This window comes from Halictus rubicundus, chromosome 10, assembly GCF_050948215.1.
Source record: "Halictus rubicundus isolate RS-2024b chromosome 10, iyHalRubi1_principal, whole genome shotgun sequence".
Lineage (NCBI taxonomy): Eukaryota > Metazoa > Arthropoda > Insecta > Hymenoptera > Halictidae > Halictus > Halictus rubicundus.
The window spans coordinates 8,236,120-8,256,362 of record NC_135158.1 but is presented as its reverse complement, the minus strand read 5'-3'; the positions used below and the strand labels follow the sequence as shown (position 1 = coordinate 8,256,362).

At 44.1% G+C, this 20,243-nt stretch overlaps 1 protein-coding gene across 1 annotated transcript in view; it reads left to right on the top strand.

Moving 5' to 3' along the window:
- The window catches only part of LOC143358417 (ras-related and estrogen-regulated growth inhibitor), a 73,111-nt gene that overhangs the window by 17,370 nt on the left and 35,498 nt on the right, over nt 1-20,243 (top strand). The window contains exon 3 of the mRNA XM_076795556.1: nt 5,888-5,964. Coding sequence (XP_076651671.1) covers nt 5,888-5,964 — 77 coding nt within the window. The remainder of the gene's footprint in view (nt 1-5,887; nt 5,965-20,243) is intronic.

The window sequence follows — 20,243 nt, the reverse complement described above, 5'->3', positions numbered from 1 at the left end:
CAAACATTACGAAATTCGAAGGCCCGTATGTTACAAACGAGTTTGAGACCAGCAAGATGATGACTTAAACTCCCCCTAATTTCGCTCGAGCTACGTTACTGTCGATTCCCAACGAAATCCTGCACGTCAGTTAGGTTTAAATCGACAATCTCCTTGTTTTGTTAGTGTTGCGTACCGTTAGGCCGTCGCTTCCACACGCGAAAGACTGCGGAAACAAAAGTTCCGTCGACGAAAGGTGTAACTGGATCTTTATTCGCCGATCAGACTTTTCCGGAAATATTATACGTCCACGTTGTCGGCGATACTGTCGCGTCTAACGAAGAGTAATTCCCCGGCGGGCCTCGATACGCGTAATGAAGTTAAGTTATCGTGATACTAACCGGCCGGCGATGTTGGCTTCGTGTCAATCCTGTTGAAACAGTGGGTGTTGGATACAGTTAGATTGGGTGGGTATGGTTTCAAGAGTCGAACGGATGGGATAAATAATAACAAGAATAATGGGACGACTTCATTCGACGGATAATCATGCAACTTTCAGACTTGTACAGCGAACAGAGTAAATCTACAGGCGATAGAAAACAAAGTCTTCGTGCTGAAAGTGTAAGCACTTCGTCCGTCAATTCTCTTTCTCGTTCTCCATGTTCACTGAAACAATGATTGATTTCCTTAAATTTCTGGTTTGTACAATTACTTACGGTGACTTATTGTCAGATGTATTTCTTTATTCTTCGGCTCCTTGGGTAATCTGTCATGTTTGAAATACGACGCGTGCTCCATCAAAATAAATCTTTCTGTACGATCATCCTTTAGTCTTTCAGAAATTGATTATATCTAGGTAAGAACATTTATAAAAATCATCACTTAAGAATACATAGATTAAGACAACGTAGTGGAATAGTTGAAGGATGCAGAACGAAAAAAAGAAAAGGCATATGTAAGACTATATTTAAAATAATAAAAATTGAAAAAAAAAATGTCAGACTCCATCAGCGCCCATTTCAGTTAAGTAACGATTAATAATGCGAACAATTCGAACCTCGAAGAGTTAAAGTTCATCAGATTCCCATTTTCACAATCGAAACGAGCATGATCGATCGAGGGGCCCGCCGAGGGGTAGTCTTTCCCAATAAGTATCCCGCGATTCGAAATCCGTCTGTGTAACGGTGGTACGTGATCCATCGATCCGCGGAGTGATCTATCGAGCGATCGGGATGCACGATCTAATCTGTTGGCTGTGTTTCTCGTGGACCGCGGACAAAACGTTCCCATCCACGAAACGATCGACAATGTACGCGGGACACGGGGCGAGGGCAGGGGGAGCCTCGCTTTCTAAATCATTGTCTGGAATTATTCCACGCAACGAGGCCCGGTGAAAGAGATTTGCATTGTTAATCGAAAATCGAAACAATCACAGAATGGTCGTCGGTGGTGTGCCAGGGGAAAGACGAAGGGGATATATCGATTATTCGGTGCCCGGCAAAACGTTACGAACGCCGGCCACGTAAGGTGGTTAGGCCGCGCAATCATCCTCCATTCTCGGACCGGTCGTCATTACCTATTCACTGCCATAGATCATCGACCTCATTCCTCCCGGCTTCGAGAAATCAAATTTAATTTGCGAGCCCCGGTACCCCTGATTGACCATTACTTTCTACCTCGCCGAAGATTGTTGTTCTTCGGGAACGGCAATCAATTGTAGGAAAGCCGGGCTTCTCCGTCTCTGCGTTCAACGGCGATTTAAGATAAACCTTTCCTGTGATTGATTGGAAACCGATGGGAATGCGCCTGTATGAAAGGGAATCAGATACGGAATGCTGCTATCTGCTCCATTAGGTGTCGCCGGCGATCGATCTTCCAATTCTCTAACGTGTCTCTGCCTCTTCACTTCAGCCTTCTCTCCTCGAGGATCGCTCAGATCTTATAGATTGTTTCATGCCTAAGCCTCCGCAAACTGGGCTTGATCTTGTTCGAATAACAATGGACAATTAATAGCGAATTCACACGAAAAGTACACAATCTTTCCTAGAAAGATCTTAGCAATGACAATATTAATTTCAGTGTTCAGTGGTCGATGTATTTTGTGACAACTTTACGTGTGCAAATTTACAATAGATAGGAACACTTGAGAATTTATTTAGTTTTAATTCCCTTCAAAAGTAGTTCCATCGTTAATTTGTGGAGCATGCTATGAACATCTTTACTCAAAGATAATTTATTTGTATCTATTCGTGGTTTATGTTCACTTTGCCCATGTGAATTGATCCGAGGATAAAAATTTAAAATAGTCATAGGTCTGATCTAACTCGCAAGGGACATCGTTAACATGATTTCCGGAAACTCCTCTGCAACCAGTATCGGTATTTCATCGTCGTCTCTGGTTACTCTCGAAAATTGGGCAAAAATCGATCCGACAAGGAAAACGTCTGGCTCAATAATAACATTAATGACGTTCTTCCTCGACAACCGATGCGCTTCGCCGATCGTCATTTTCCTCCTGGCATAATGAATTTTCGATCTAAACCGTATGTAAATGCTTCCTGGCCGGGTTCACGGTGATCCGACGAGCTCGGTCTATGTGGAGCAGAAAATAATTGTCACAATGGACGCGCCTAAGTGAACATTCACGATCGGTCGCGGTTTGTTCTAGTTTTTCATCGATCGTTACGGAGCATTAGCTCGCAAGCAGCGGCGTTGACACCGACGTCAACCTCTCCAAAGGGTCGATTAAGCAATTATCCTTGCCGCGATTGCCGCAACGCGGCCGATTATCTGCTTCCTGGTTATATTCGCCGGCGATTATCCGCAATTTCCGCTGGAAATTAATTAATACCCGGCCGTTCCGTCGGCCGTGTATACGTAATCACGTCTTTGCATTCGTTTGGCTCGATCGGCTGGATAAGATCGGTGTCCGGCGACCGTGCAGAGGGGTGTGAAGAATTAAACCAGCAATGCACAAGGGCGGGGCAGCTCGCGGGCTTTGACACGTCGATCATGCTTGTTATCGATACACGCTGCTCGAAAAATCGGCATCGTTTGTTCGTGGAACCTTCGTGTGTCGATCTATAAAAACTCGATCGAGAAAGGAATTCTCTTCGCTGACTAACGAACTATGCTAAAAATATAATACAAATGTCCCTGCGTGTTCTCGTGTCGATTAAATTTTCCAATCGTTTAAATATACAGGGTGTATCCTCTTACTGGGACGAATTAGAACCCGGTTGTTATTTAAAGGAAAGTTCTGTATCGTTTAATAAGCTGTTAACGTTCTGTGATGCAACCTTTTACAGAACTGCATCGGTGCAGTTACAAAGTGCGGTTGCATTCGTTTTTTGAGTTTTCGAAATAGCAGGTTATTGTTCACAGTACAAGCAATGTGTTCTTTTTGTCGATATTATATTGCTTTGTAGATCATATTTCACGTCCTTTTATGTTGATGGAAATATAACTTTCATCTTGGTACATGTTTAATTCATCCGACAAGAGGCTGTGATGGAAGTGAAACTTGTTTACAATACCCATTATACAGTAAGAGATTTATATTTGCTTCCTCCATCGGTTCAAACAATTATTTATTTAGCAGGGCTTATATAAGCTAGCTCGAAGCTATTTATTTCATCAAAATTTCTTGAAAAACATGAGAAAAACAGAATAGAAATATCGGTCGCTGATGCGTCAATTAACGTATAGCGATTTTTAGGGACGCGTGCAGAATAATTTCACTGATCCGATAAAATCTCCGTTGGAAACGGGTGAAAAGAGGTGCGAGAGCTCGTCGGTTCGTAGAAAATTGTTCAGCCGATCGTTTTATCCCAGCCGGGATCGGTAGCGAGGCCTTCAAAGAATTCCCGTGGCCCTTGTACTGTGCATACAGTATCGTTTAAAACGCTGCGCCGGCTCGGCTCGTCTCTCTCGCTCGCTGAAATTCTTTCGTTCTCGGGTTCCCCAACCGCTTCTTATCCCGAGACACGATTTTTCTGCGGGAACATAATAAATTTCCTCGGCGCAACAGTTGCTCAAATCGCTTCCCCATCGGTATTGTCCGGCAATAAAACTTTCTCGAGCGTAACGGCTCACTAATATAACGAGCATGCTTATTTGCTTGTTTCTGCAGCGTTCGACGCGTTCGACGAGGTGTTTATGTGTTTATTTATCGTTTATTTATTGCTTATACTCTCTCCCCCACATTTTTCCCATCGGGCTACCGTGCTGCGGCTCGTATCGACCCGATTCGATCGTTCTATTCTCTACGGAGCCGTGTTGAGTTTTTATTTCGAACGTGATTCTCCGAGGTGTCTATCGACCGTTCGGATGCGCTAGTAGCCGAATTATGACCACTCTATTAGCACACTTTTTGTGTGTTTTTAAAGGCGGCTTCTTAATTGGTAACACGTGTTTTTTAATGCAACAATCGATACGCTCAGTTTCTAACGTAATTTCCCATGAACAGCGATTTAAGCGAAGAGTCGATAATTTAAAACCTTTTCTGTTTTTTTTTTTTAAACTACAGTCATACATTTTAGCTGTTTCTGTAAAACGAAACGACCACTGGAAGTTTCTGTTATTGCAGATCATTTAGGTAATATATATTTTTTTTTTCGTTGATTGCAGAACGTGCCATCATCATTTAGTAGAAAATCTGCCGACATTTCGTGTTAATAAATTGATACTTAGGTTTAATCTCAGTACCTCTTCGAACTGGTTTTTTGCGGTTCCCTAAGGGCTCTGTGGTCGTGTAGTTATTCTATTGGCGAAAGTTATACGTCATTGTCAGTCAGCGGCGTAATGACAGAGCGGCGCGACGCCCGGCGTCACCGCGTCAAATCGGAATTGTCGTTACTAACTGGTCCGGGACTTTCGCGCATTAGCCGCGTTTTCTATTCGCGGGAAACTCTGCGGCCATCATCTACCACCGCGATGTTCCTTTCAAAAATATTTTATACATCTGCATAAATATTACACGAACAACCAGATCTCAAAACAATCCGAGAATTTTCTGTAGGCATCACTGAGTTTCTTATACGAAACATGTATCCCAAATCGCGTCTTCTTTTGTTAGTCCAATAGAATTATGCAGGCACACCAAAGATGTACAAAATTTCTAAATTTTGTATATAATATACAGGTTGTCTCAGTATTGACGGTACAACCGCGGAGGGGGTGATACTACGTGAGAAAATTAGCCGAAAATATCGAGTGAATTTTCTTCATTTGCGCGTCGCTAAAAATCCCGAGAGACGAAGAAAAATGGGCGTCTATTTTTCGAAAGGAATCGAAGTAGCTTTCGCCTGGATCGCGAATTTCAATTTCCATGGTTCTTGTCGCGGGTCCGGGGTCGTTTCGCGTGTATCCCGGCGACCGAAGACAGCGGACAAATGGCGGGCGTAAATCACCATGGTGGGCAACGTGTGAGCGCGCGAGGAGGAAGTGTAGGTTGGTCTCTCGGTGCCGGGAAGCAGCGATCCCGAAACGAAAAAGTCGAGAAAAACCATCGGAAAGAATGATTTCAAGAATTAACAGGGATTTTAAGCGACGCAGGGGCCGTTTCACCGTCGCGTCGACATTAATATTATCCCGGGTTTGCTCTTAGATCGATCTCGCGGGCCCGGTATTCAGTTTCAGTTATCGTCGGTTGGATCGGCTGCCGGACCAAGGACGCTAGGCTAGATCCAACGATTACTCGTCCACCGGCCGACGAGATCTCTCCCGATCCTCGAAGAGGACTGACGGATCGATTTCATTATCCTTGCCGAGCGAGCTCGTACGTCTTCTCTCTTGCGGGCTCCTTTCGCTAGCCCTGTAGACCGTCCGCGGCGATAGCGATTCAGGAATGCTCTCTCGGCTATCGTTCATCAAGGCGTCAGTATAATCTCATTCTACTCTGTTACAGATTTCCTGTACCGGCACAGTGTTACCATCGATAACGTTAATACCGAGGTCGAGATACTGGACACTTCCAGGTGCGAGGTAAGTTCTTCCCTGATTCTTCGGACGTTCTTCTCGTCTATCGTTCGCGGTAGCGCACGGTTAAATTTACATCAGTTCCGGGACCAGTGGTTCGATATTTAGGCGAGCAGAATACATCTTTGACCGTGCAGATTTTATGTAAATTTAACCGTGCGCCACTGTGTTCATTTAGTTATCTGAATTTCGTGTCCACGTGTGTCCCCCCGTGTCTCTTGTCTCATTCGAGCGCCAGACTAATTTCACTCGGCCGAAACGAGATTATGGTAATGGGAAACGGTCAGGCAGATCTCCTAACGCCAGGCTCTGCTCTTATTGACTTTCTTTCCTGCGAAAGCGACTCGCGGGGTGGCGAGTTCGCTTGAGCGCGACCGACCAAAACGGAATCTCGTCTTCTTGGCGACTGTCTCCGATTCGGTGGACCGTGGCTCTTCTTTCACGGCCAGGAATTAGCACGGATGCTTAACCTCCTGGCTGTGTGCGACGAGTATAGTCGTCGCGAGAAATGGCAATGTTTTCTGTCGCGACGAAAATACTCGGTAAATACTTTTTCCCAGTAGCGTTATTGCTTCTTTTCGCTGTAAACGTATCAAATGAAGGACAGAGTCTAAAGATGCTTCTTCGTCAGTAGAAGAATATTCAGCGTGACAAAAAAATTCATGAAAACATACATACACATTTTTAGCCCACGAACTTACGTGTGTGCGTTTTGAGTACATCGGAGGAATGATACTCTAGTTTCCAAGGCTATCGCGGCGAAATCTCGGAGAAAAACGCTTTTAACGCAGGTGTAATTAAATTTAAGTGAAGCATAAACCTCCCACAGAAAAAGAATATCGTAACAAATACAGAGGTACATAATGGATACAACAAAACAAAAAATTCGAAGTACTCGCTCGACCGCAGTTGGCTGCAGAAATTGCAGCACTACGGACTCAGCAATTTCAACGCCAGTGCTGTCTAATTGGTTAAAATGATCAATCTTGGATTTTCTATTTATTAGAAAATCTGGCAATTTTTGGAAGGGCTTGAAAACGAGACGCTTCGAAACGAAAGCGCGACATTTATGAAGGTGCTCGAAACTAAATTCGTGCGCAGCCCGGATGCTGTAAGACTTTTTGAGGTTTTTTTTTCCCTCGCGAGGACGCCAAAGTGTGAAAACTAAAATGTTAGGTGTATCGATGAATTATCCCGCGGTGTCGAAGAGATTGAAGGCTTTCATTCGGTCGTGACAGCGCTCGAAACGAGGAGAGAACTGCGGCTCGGCGCGGTGCAGCGACGCGACGTTGCTCGCTGATTATCGCGGGGTTTTTCCGCGGGAAGCTTGCCACCTAATGATCCCGGATTATTGATGGATACATGACACAGATTGCCGTTAAAATCTCACTCGGACACGGCCGGCACGGCGCCGCTCGGTGAAAATGTACATTTACGGCCGTACGTTTATTTGACAGACTGATTTGCCCGCGTGAGTTATACCTAGTCGCGAGCGTTCCGTACCGGCTGTAAATTATCCACGCTTGCAACGGGATCGTCGGCTTCGATTTCTGTTTCACGCTGCCACGCCAGGCAGCTCGCAAATCCTCTCTTCCACTTTCCACGCGAATTTTGCCGGTGCGTGCGCCGCCACAGTGCGACGGATTCACAATTAAGGAGCCACTCCGGTTTCCGCCGTTTTTCGACAGATCTTCGCGAATTTTTTTCAGAAAAACTATTGAACCTCTCGCGTTAGGATTTTGCGGACATATTCATCGGTATTTGAAGTACACGTGTGATTTTTTTCAAGTAAAAATAATCAAAATTACGCGAGTTATATATTCTGTTTATAGAGCATGTTTTGAAAAACATGGGTCGACGGTTGCCACGATTCAAAAAACGTAAGAGAAAAAAAATGAAATTGTTTATTAATCGGTACGAATGTAGTGATGGTTCGAACCAAAAGAAAATAAATTTTTTAGATTTGAAAATATCAGAGTTCGTAAAATTCGCCTGCATGTTTGCTCTACAATAATAGAAGAATGGAACAATTTGTAATACAGGAACAATATTTTTTTTTTGCGAAATGCCCAGTATTTTACAATATCGACCCACTGTGCACCATGTACCTGGCGAACGCGAGAGACCCATCAAAGGGGTCTAAATATATCTTCTTCTGCAACGGGGCCCGAGGCAGTCGATGGGGGCCCTTAAGGGCCACGTCTGTCACACGTCAGCCGTACAGGGAAAATAACAAGCGTGCGTAACCCCCTCTTCTCTGCCCACCTGGTCCTCGGCCTGGTGATTTTTTGGTTATTGATCCCTCCCATGGGAGAGACTGTTTTCGTGGAACTTTCGTTTTCGTCTTTCAGCTCCGGAATGCTATTCGACCCGCTCGTAAATAACTTCCGCCGCGTATTGCAAACATTCGGTGCGGTATAATGAGAATCTTTACGCGCCTCGCGATTGTTGCCAGATGGAACGGGAAAGAGCGGGGAGCCGGGTGCAGATTGTAGAAACGAAAGTTTGTCGTAACTCGAGCACAGATCCTTTGCGAGTATTTTTGATTTCTGTTCCGAAGTGGACTGGAAACGTTATTAACCCATTTGCATCATTACTGTATATACATATACGCTCAATTTTCCTGGTCGCTATATCCGGAGCGTATATATACAATTTGTTTTTTCTTGTAATGCTGAAATATGAAGTTCTCTTACTCGCCATTTTTGTACCTAAATACAATAAAAAGAAAAGTTTGGCGATAAAGGCCTTCTTTTCATATTTCAATTGATTCACATTTAACAATTTGATGAGAATCAACATTAAATAAATCAATTGAGATACCCTTGAAGCAGAAGGATAGATACACAGGACGCAGTTATTACAGGCGAACAATTGTTATTTGCAATACAAAGTTATTCCCATTCAACAATTCGATAAAAATCAAAACTAAATAAACGAGTCGAAATACCTCTTCGTAGTCCAGTTTGAAAGTCGATGCGGGAATTAAAAGGTTCAGCTCGGATCAATTATTGACGCCGTGGAAGAAGCTGGTTGCCCTCGGCGCACTTTCGTGCGGCAAACAGACCAGAAAGCCGAAAAAGGTCCTCGACCCTGGCAATTGTTCCGAGTCAATCATCGCGTGCGGCAATAAAACGAGCGAGACTCGAAAGCGTCGCGGAAAAAGAAGGCGATGCGTCTTACGCGTGCGTCGAAGTCTCCGATCGGCGGCGAGACGCCGCGCCGCGCCGCGGATGGACATCTTTAGCGATCAGTGTCAGGGACAACGCGACCAACAAAATCCGCATTCTAGCCGGTTGCCTTATGTACTCTCTGCCCGGCATAATTCTTGCCGTTAGAAACGTATCGAGGCTCCCGGAGGGCGTGCGTCGAACGCGCGTCTCTTGCTCTTTCTTTCTCCCTTTCTTGCTCCCGCTTGGTATCTCTCTCTCTCTCTCTCTCTCTCTCTCTCTCTCTCTCTCTCTCGGCTCTCTTTCTGCGTTTCTTCTCAAGTGTTTCCTTTTGCATTTTTTCCTCGCGCGTAGAAGCGCGCTCGCCGCTGTGTACCGCCTTTTATATTTATCTGCCTCGGACGGCTGTAAACACGACTATTTCAGTTTATGGGCTCGGGGACGCGGACACTAACCGCCGCGAACACCGGGAGACGCTCCTTTTTTCTTCTTCGTCTCCTTCTTCTTCTTCTTCTCCTCCTTCTTCTTCTTCTTCTTCTTCTTCTCCTCGGGGCAGGCGTTAGACCGATGTTCATTGTGAAAGTCACGATGAATCATTTGCTCGCCGGGTATTCGACGACGAGACGCGTTTCGCAATCGGCTGCCGTTCGTTCGGCTGGTTTTCGAGGGGACCAAGCATCGAATAGAAAACAGACGTCGAAATAAGTAGTATAAGCTGTCTGCAGGCCAAATTGGTTCACCGTCTTTTCTTTTTTTTAATTGAAAGAATTCAGTAAGAGTTTAAGAGTAACGTAGAGAAAGAAAATTTATATTTATCGTATGTCTACATTTATTTAAAAAAATTTACTGATGGAACTACCACTTGTGATTGTCGAATGTATTTCCAAGTACAGAAAATATTGAGGAAAGATTTCCTGATTCTGGAATGTTTATGAAACATATGAAAGAGTATTTTTATCCTTCAGGTTTCACGTTTTGATATTTTTATTAGCAGTATCGGATGTAAGATTGTTTTTACTCCACAAGTTCCTGTTTTGATATTTTTACGAATCATTTTGAACGAACGATATTGAAATTGCATATGATTGAACGCGAATGATCAATATCATTGTTCGTTTTGCTTGAATCAATATTTCGTTTATCGATATTCTGTTTATCAGTTTTACACTTGTGTATCTTAAAAAAACGAACTTGTGTGTGTTTGATATTTCGGCGATGATTCAGACTTTGAATATTTATAAACAAACCTTGCAGCGATATTACGCTTATTTCATTTTCTTCGCGTTGCAAAATTTATGCACGCGAAATTTATGTCCGGAACAGCTTTTATGAGTCACTGCCTGTAATATTGTTATAAGAGTGTTTGTTTGCAAAATAATTTTTTTTCCCCAGTGAATAATCACGTCGGAACCTGCGAATAACTTTAATATACAGTTGAAACATTAAGTTTTCCAATTTAAATGTACATTACTAGTTGAATTTGATTTCTATGCGATGTGTCGATCCTCATGAATTTTAAACAACATTCAACCGATTTTATTAGCTAAATTATATGGTGCTTCATAGACAGCTGGGTGTGTACTGTAATTTAACATACAAATAGCTCGTTGAAAACGCTCGTTGCGCCTTGTGGACAATGCAAATACCGTTTTTGTTGGATGCAGTAAAATCCCAAATTTGTCCATTCCTATTCACAGATCTTCTGTCGACTATGAAATACTAACACGTGGTGCAGTACCAACACTTACAAAAATTCACATTTTCACGTAAGAATTTATAATATCAGAAGTCCAATACGAATATCTAAATATTGATACAACTCTCTGATTTATAAATTTCAAAAATACAAATTCTCAAATATAGGAAATCAGAAAATATTAATGCGCAGCACTAACATTTATAAAAATTTCCATTTTCGCGTGCCAATTCATAAAATTAGAACTCTGCTTCAAGGTATTTCTAATCTATAAAATTAGAAAATTAGAAAATGCAACCTCTCAGATTCATACAATTAGAAAATGCCGAATACTCAATTTTTAAAATTAAGAAATTCAAATTCTCAAATTCATGAGATCAGAAAATACAGATACTCGGACTTGCAAACTCAGAACACACAAATGCTCAGGAAGATAAAACAGAAATTACACGGATCTAACTATAAATGCATGTTAGAAAACATCGCAGGAACAATCGTCCCGACGACCTTCTAATACCCGGTGATTTACACACAGTTTTTGAGCAATTCGACCAGCAACTGTTGGCAATAATTTACGACGGGTAGAACAATGGCTGCCGGGACGGTAATAGAAAAAGACCACGGCGGAATCTCAATGAGGATTCCGCTCTACCTGCGACAGGTGAACACAGCGATCCGTGAACGCGGCCTCAGCCACGATCCTCGTTGTCTCTCTCTCTCTCTCTCTCTCTCTCTCTCTTCCCGTCTATGTATCCATGTGTCGGCGGTCGCGCGTGCAGTCACAGGCGCCTAGATACGAATTTAAAGGCGATCGTTATTCAATTCAAATACGCGCGGCTAACGGGCCGTGTCGTAGGATTTCCGCTTCGACGTTCGCGTGCGGTTCGTAACCGCATTCTAGAAGAATCGGGTTAAGGAAGGTCAGGTCGGGACGATCGGTCTGAAACTGGCCGATTCCGAGGAGATTTGGGTTAAGTAAGGTCAGGCTGGCTCAAATGAGCGACGCCGCCGCCGCCGTCGTCGGCGGCTCCGTTCCCGAGACGCGTCCTCCATATCCCGATGCTCCTTTTTCGGGGCTTGCACACTTTCGGGTGTCGACGACCTTTAACGCTGTCAAGAACAGACCCGCGGAATGCCTTTGACGCTTTCTTGCGCCAGGATTGATCGGCTTTCGCTGGAGCTCGCCGCCGAATTCTCTTCTTCTCGCACTTCTTCACTCGTTTATTAGCCACCTCTTTTTTTATCCGCATCTTCCGAGTTGCAACTATATTAACCCTTTGCACTCGAAGCTGTTTTAACTCCAACACGTTTCTTCCGATCTAGAATGTTTTCATGGTACATTTCCTTTTTCTTATTTCCTTTTCTACGTTTGAAGTTTATTACTATTGCTGGTACTTACAAGACTTGCATTTTTATCAATTTCTTACGTACAAACATAGTGATCTAAAAAATTGCTTTAAATAACAAATAAGCGCATCGATGTTACATTCGTTAAAAATAGAGAGACAATTATAAGTGTAACGTGAGCGTACGAACACGGTGTTATTCTTCTTACAAAAGTACGCGAAAAGTGTAGGATACACTTTGTTCCTCAGAGTCATAGTTTTCGAGAAAATCGAGCACTGAAAATGCATCGAACGCACGTGGTATCAAGTAGGAATTGGCTGACGTGTCTGTGCATGACGTACTGTTTCTACTTCTTGTAATTACTAACGCACTCCTGCTCGGTGAACTTTGAAACTCGATTTTCTTGTAGAGTAGGCCTCTGATAAGAAAATTTTATCGTACATTTTTTTGTACTTTTCCATGCTTGTACTTGTTTTATATTTCATACAATTAAATTAATTTAATATATTCGATAAATAGAAAAAGTCAATTTTTAGTGATTTAGCTTCCAAATTTGGACATGGGAAAATTAATAAAGAAACTATTGGTAAAAATCGGTGAGAGCATTACTAATTGTATTTGTTATTGGGTCTCACTGTTATTTACGAAATACATTCAATAATTTCATTTTGCTGGCAGACGGAAAGGTCAGAAATCCATAAGTAAGTGTCGGAAACGGACCAAAGTCACAAAATAAAAGGAACTTTTGAAACAGGTTCTCGCTATATTCCGCATAACAGCATATCCAAACCATAATTTATTCCACGAAAGACTAAAAGAAGTCGTAAGGAAAATGTATTCCATTAAGCCAAGAAAACAAGACCACGGCAAAAATCTTTTTGTCCTTTGCCTTCCAGTAGCTCCAAAGGCAATTATCCTTACTCTTTTGTTATTTTTTTAAACATACCAAGAACTAATCAAATAACCATTACGTTCCCCGACTTATCCTGTGCAGCGAGACCATGGCGAGCATCCCCCGTGCAAATTACCAATTCCGCGTGTCCCTTTTTAGTCTCATTTTTCGGGAATCGGTTAAGTACCCAGATTCGTTCCAGCTGATTAAACGAAAAGAGAGAGAGAGAGAGAGAGAGAGAGAAAAAGAAGAAGGAAGAAGCAATGAAAAGCGACGCAAAGAAGAAAGAGACAAGAGGAAGAAAAAGTAACAGGCATCGGTCCGCGGCGACTAACACGCGCACCTGTATGCACGCGGGCCTACATACATTCTCTCGTCTCGAAAAGGAATCCAACCGTATTCCTTATACGCGGTCCTCGTACTCACGGTACACTGACTCGTCCCGTCTTATTCGGTAGCCCCGCAACAAGACACGATCGAGCCCAGGTTGTTTTTAGCAAACTGGTTTTTCTACCCGGGGCTTACAATTACTGGCTTCCTTTTTTGCGACGCCCCTCCACCCCTACCGAATGTTTGCACCTGTCGCTTAAAAGGCTGCGAACCGTGGACCGGGACGGTTATACCGGGCGTTTCGGATTAGCGGACAACGGAGACGAACAGGATTCGAAGAGACTTATCGGCTCGCACCCTCTGCTCCACCGTCCATATTCCGCGACCCATTCAGCGAATTTCGATCATTCATTCATCAACCGGCAATTTCGGCCGCTCGCGCTGCACGATAATTGAGCCGTTCGCTGCCCTAAGCGATCAACCTCTTCAGGTTTGTTCGTGCAGTTTAATATTCTCCAAAATTTCTACGGAGTCATGGTAATTTATTGAATAAAATTGTGCTTAAAAGGATGAGTTATTCGAGGCTGTTGTTTATTACGAGGCAAGGGGTTGATCAAAATTCACCGATGCCCGATCCCGGTTCTGTCAAAGGTTAGAAAAATCGATCGAGCACCAAGAATGCCTCGGGAATAGAAAACAATTTGCAGCGGAGCGTCGTCGCGCGTCGTCGATTTAGTTGCAACAATCCTCGGGGACAAAAGGCATTCGCGATGTGCGCGAATGTGCACAGAGCGTCGCGCCGCTTAACGCGATTCTATTTGTATCGGAGTCGATTCGGTCCCATGCCGTGCGTTTCACAGATTCGTGGAACGCCATTTCAATGGCTGGAACATGCACCATACGGCGCTGCTGCACAAGATGCAGCTCGCGGGTATAAACAATGGCCGCGCGCGCGCGCGCGCGCGTCGAGAGACCGTCGTCTCCACGGTACAGCGAGACACGCTGGGACCCGTGCACCGTTAAGCGCATAGATTCAATAAATAACGCGATACAGGAAGCCAGTCGTGCCACCGATTTGTATGTACGCGATCCGGCGGCCGATCCCCCCTCCCCTCCCCCCTCTTTCCCGGTGCTCTCGCCGGATCGATTGATCGGTCGTGTCGCCTCTATCCGACCGTCGAATCGAATGATCGTTATCGGACGATTATGCAACTGATCATTCGCGCCGGCCATCCGACACCCGTGGAAATTCGAGTGGCTGTTTTAATACGCCGTTTAGAGACGATGTTTAATTCTGTCATTTATATACGGTATTTATTGTATACGGCGAGTCGTGCTCGCAACGCGTTCGTACACTCTTTCACCTTTTCACCGTCTGACTTTTCAATTATGAATATTTACGAGGACGTAAGGATAGACAAGCGAAACTCGGATAACTAATATTTCGACCGTCAAACGTCCGATTCTCGGCAGTAACGTTAGGCAAACGTAACTTTTCACTAAATAAAGCTTGTCGGCCGAGGTAAGCACCGTTTGTAATCTGTCGACTGATCTTGTGCATTTATGAAACGAGTAGGCGTAATTTAAAACAGTCAAAATATTAGAAGAAATGGAACACGCACTGTATCGTGTCTAGAATTGATCTCGATCAATCTCAATTCATCTCTTGCCCGAAAAAGGCATTGAAAGGCTCTGAATCGTTTGAATCCCAGATTGTATCAGCTCGGTACGCTGTCTAAAATTGATAGATTGTCGTCAAGGTGTCAACGAGGGATTGAAAGACTCTGAATCTCTGAATCTTAGCTGATATCGACGAGGAATTGAAAGACTCTGAATCTTTGAATCCCAGCTCGTACAAACTTAGTATCGCGTCTAAAATTTCTCCTACCGATTCGAACCTCTCCAGATGAATCCGCGCGAGATAGAACGATCCGAGATCCCCGATCCCTAAATCTGGTTTCCCGCCAGGCCACTGTCTTGTATGAGTATTATAGTTTCGGACCGCGTTTCGATCTCCCTCAACCAATGAAATAGTGCGGACACGGTAACACGGAAACGGCACCTGACAAAATCCCAGCACGTGCACACACGAGATCGGTTAATGAGCCCGTAGACAAAAGGGAAATACGAGGCAGTGGCGAGATTAGGCCACGGGTGTACCGTTTACAATGGGATTTTATAGCGGGGCGCGATATATCGTCGCAAAGGAGTTAAAGTATCGGCTGTCGGGTAGCGGGTTTAACGATCTCTGGCCTGTAGTATGCCCGTAGCTGGCTACCTAGCGCACCAATGCCACACTGATCCACATCGATATCGATATCCGTAGATCCTGTTCTTACGCAGACGTTGGTTGGGCGCATTCCTCCTCGTTGCATTCCCGTGGAACCAGAAATCGCACTCTGGGATTCGGCACGAGCCTCTAATGCTCGCTTCTCTTCTGGGACAAGGAAGATGGATTGGCGCGGAACAGCGTGGAAATGAATGTAGAACATGGTTTCTCTGGCGGCTGCTCTTGATTACTTGACTCATTCAGTTTGCGTTTCTCATCGCGTTCCACGCTCCTTCCTTCTTTTTCCTTTTTTTATTTGAATATCAGGCGACGAAGAATTTTTTACTTTCTCGAAGTGAAAAGTTACTTGCCGCGCTGCTGCGACACCGTAGCCAGTCGACTGGTATCAAACTTTATGCTAGCCTGCGTTTAATGCAAATTTTTTATTATCAACATTTTCTGTGCCTTTACGAAAGAACAAGCATGTATTTATTCAGAATTTTAGCAATTTTTAGTATGTGTCCGAAAAAATAAACTCATCAAAAATTGTGAGCTCGTCAATTTAATGGTTCCTCTGTAGTTCTATTGTCAAATATCTTTGATTTAGTACGCACAGAATTTTTTACCTCGTAATTGTACCTCTTCACGTGCAAATTAAGCTGCTAATAATGGTTAGCTGAAAAGAAACTCAATGTCTGTATGCTGCAGTGAATTGTATGTGAATTGTACAGTGCTTCATTTTTTAAGGACTAAAATTTAAGTATTCCTCCAGCCCTGTTAAATTAGATGCTTAATGTGTCTGTCTATTGCTTGCCATTTCTACTTACAATTACCACCATTGTGTTCAAGATTTCACCCAGCACCGCACTACGTTGCACAGTTTATATTATGTACCACTTACGTTAATCGTGGTCCAGGTAAAGTCATCTTTAAAAACTCACCTGATTAAAAGGTTACCTCCGATGGATAATCCGTGTACTGAATTTTTATTCGGCATTTATTACACTTCGAATCACCCGAACAAAGGAAACTTGCAACACATAGGACGCAACTTTAAGGCTTTAAGAGCGTCATTATCTCTGTCAACTCGAAATGTCAGTGTACAACAACCGACAATTACCTTTTTATTAATCGACCGTTTGCAGCGAATCGGCTATTCTTCGCCAGTGAAAAATTCGCGATTACGCCACTACGCATCTGCGTTGTAGCATAGTTTCGACAGCCCTGTTTTAGAGATTATAATGGCTGGGAACTGGTGATGTGCACAGTGGTTTGAACCTGAGAATATAGCGACATTTTGATACAACATTTAAAAGAAAAACATCATATAGAGGGAAGTAGAATTGGTTAGCCATGACCAGACTCGACAAATTATTGTGATATTAAATCGATTCTGATCATAGATGTAAAGGAAATCCTAGCACAAGGGTTTGGATAATTTTTATTTTGCACGAAGATCCACAGGTCCGGTCGCAAGCTTTCTAGATTACGTAAATAGCCAATCAGAGGCTATCACTTTGCCTGGCATTTCTCGGATCGGAAGGAGGGAACGGATTTTTGCAAAGCCCCGTGGCAGTGAAACGGTAAAATTCTGCGGAGCATAGCAACGTGTAGACAGTCTCGGCAGCAGCACCCGGCGCGCGTAGAGGCTTAAGGACAAAGGCAGCGGGAGCTTGCAAGACGGACGGTAAAGTGCATAACCCATGCGGCGGTTACAATCTTCCCAATTATCCGGCCGCCGGGGAACGCATCCATTCATTGGCCGGCCGCAGATACGGCCCGCAGATATACGGATTCCCTAGGCGTATCTAGCGGCGCGTAAAGTCCATTCGAAGCCGGGGCCCCGGCATTTCGACGCGATGTTTATGGGGGAAGTTAGCGGGACGTAACCGCTTAAAGCGCGCATAACCCGTCCGACCGAACGCGCTCTAATCTACCGAATTATCCATTTCCTAGCGTTTCCACGTAGCGTTTATTTTCGCGAATATCGATTTCGCTCCCAGATAGAAGTCTCACGGTCCAGAGACACGGGGAGAGAGAGAGAGAGAGAGGGAGAGACGACGAGCGTGCCGGAGCGTGTCCGTGGGTCGAGGTGAACGCCGAGAGTGCGTTAAATGCGAAGTCAGTGTCGAGATACCGGTGTACGGCTAAAGTGCCGGAGTCCATTCAGTATTGCTCAATGAGCGTGATGTTGTTAGCGACTTTCCAGCTGGGTAAAGGGCGCTCGGGGTGGTGGAAGTCTTCGCTCGGAGGTGTTAAGATAGCCCCCTAAGATTGTAGCTTTGCGGTCACCGATCCGGGAAACAAATGTTCTGATAAACGTAGCGAGGAATTTTTCTGCTGTTACGGGCTGAACGAACCGATAGCGTAGTCGTTATTCATGTATTTATTGGGGGCCTCCCTATAAATGTACTGGTTACCTTGGATTTTATCATATGGAAGTCTTAAAAAATTGTCATTTTTTCGAGAATTGTAAACGAGAGTTACTCGGACTTTTTCCGGTACTTTCAGTGTCGACCATTTTGTTTGGATCGTTCCGATGTGTCGCGCAGTGGAACGTAGGAGTTTCGTCGTGTTCGGATTAATGACGAATGCCAATCTAATGCGGCAGGCAGTTTCGATTCACCTCATTACATGTGCTCCTTCGCGGTCCATCGACGGCCATTTTGAAACCACGACCCTCTTCTCTTTCTCCGCGAGTTGATCGAAACCTAACCGCGGGGACCGAGGAGGTCGGTCGCGGTTTCTCCATCGTGATTTCTGCGCTGACTGTAATAACAAAACGCGGATTGTTTTAACCGGACGCGCAGTATACTTTCATCTCGGGATAATTTCCACGTAAATGGTTGGCTTAAAACACCAAACGGCGAGACTTTCCTCGCGAGACTATGATACCGCGGTGTTGCGAACTCTCCTTTCGCATAAACGAACGTGTTACAGTGGTTCTATCATAATTTATAAAATAATTTGATTAATCTTATTAAGTTGACTATCCTGATTGATATCTCATGAGTAGAAAGCGAAATGAATTGGAAGTTTACTTTCTTCCTTCAACGATTTTGATAAGTAAGAATATTTGTTGTTCTCTGGTTCGATTATTTGCTCGATTTACGAGCGGAATAATATTGCTGCGATGCATTCTGTGGACTATTCGAGAAATAATAATAATAATTGTTTTCGAACAGTTTTATGAATATTCAAGCTTGGCTGCGCAGACGTTTCTCCGTTTTCGAATATGGTAGCCGTGAGTCATGCCAGTTTTCGTTGAAAGGAGGAAGTATCTTTTTCTATTAAAAAAAATATATGTCTTTCCTTTCTCTGGCTTCAGTAACTCGAGATAACTCGACGTGCTTTGTTCATCAAGACAACAGTCAGTTCAAAACATCTTTATCTGTCACGTGAGTCACCAGTTCTTCCATTTTTATCCAAGAGTCGAAACTTAGGCACGAGACAGTTCTTGTCAATCTCCGCAGCTTTGTCTCTCAGTTTCTATATCTAGATCCTTTGTCTTCAGGTATCGAGTGTTCGCCTTTAATTCATTCTATCCGACTCGAAACATTTTAATCGTAATCTACAAGAAATAATAATTACACGTTTGCACTTAGCTTTGTGATAATGATTATCTTCTTTGGCTGAAGTCTTCCACCTCTTCTCTCAACTCGATACATGTTCGCGAAAGTTACAAACAATGGCTCTTGCGTTAGTTTTCTTTTACATGTTCGCTATTTTGATTCTCCTAGGAAAATGAATATTTGTTTCACTTATTTTAATACTAGTGTATATATCCCGGTACAATTTCACGAATGGATGTCGCTGCATACGTTTCTGTTTATTTCCTATTTTACAGCTTTTATGCTTCTTCTTCTTACGCTGCATCATTACTGTTTTCAAATACTGGGCACACACGGTTCTCAAGATTAATGCTCGTAAATCGCCCCTCCTGAAACTTCGCAATAGCATATATTCCCCGGATTAGTGTCCACAAGAAATCTTACCTTACCCGCACTAATCGGGGGAACTGTTTCAATTCAATCGATCTGCCGAAGTTTCTCCGCAGAAAAACCTCAAATTTCTCGTAGAGATGTTCCGACAAGCTCTCCCCGGATTAGCGTCCGTAGGAAGTCTCGCTTCACCCACTATGTACTCCGGTGGGACTATTTCCATCCCAGGTGTACCCTTCAACCTGCCGAGATTCCTGCAGCCCGGACTCAGTTAGCAGGTAATGCAAATGTCCGCGCGAGAGGTGAAATAAAACGCAAACAGCTGATCTTGTTCCTTTTTCCGCGGCTGTCTCTCACAATGCCGCGCCGCAAAAGGCGAAGAAAAGCGTCGGCTCGCCGGGCACGTGGTGAGCCTGTAACGAAAGGAGACCGACGACGACGGCGACCGACGACGACCGACGACGACGCCGCTCTTTTTGTGTTGTTCCGCCGGGCCGTCGCGTACGCGTACGTGCGCGTACGTGCGCGGAACACCGCGATCGTGATGTCAATCACCAATGAAGACAGTCACCGTGCCGACTGTCACTGCGGCAATCCCCGTGACAGCAGCACGCGCCTTAAGCTGCATTCACAAGCGCGC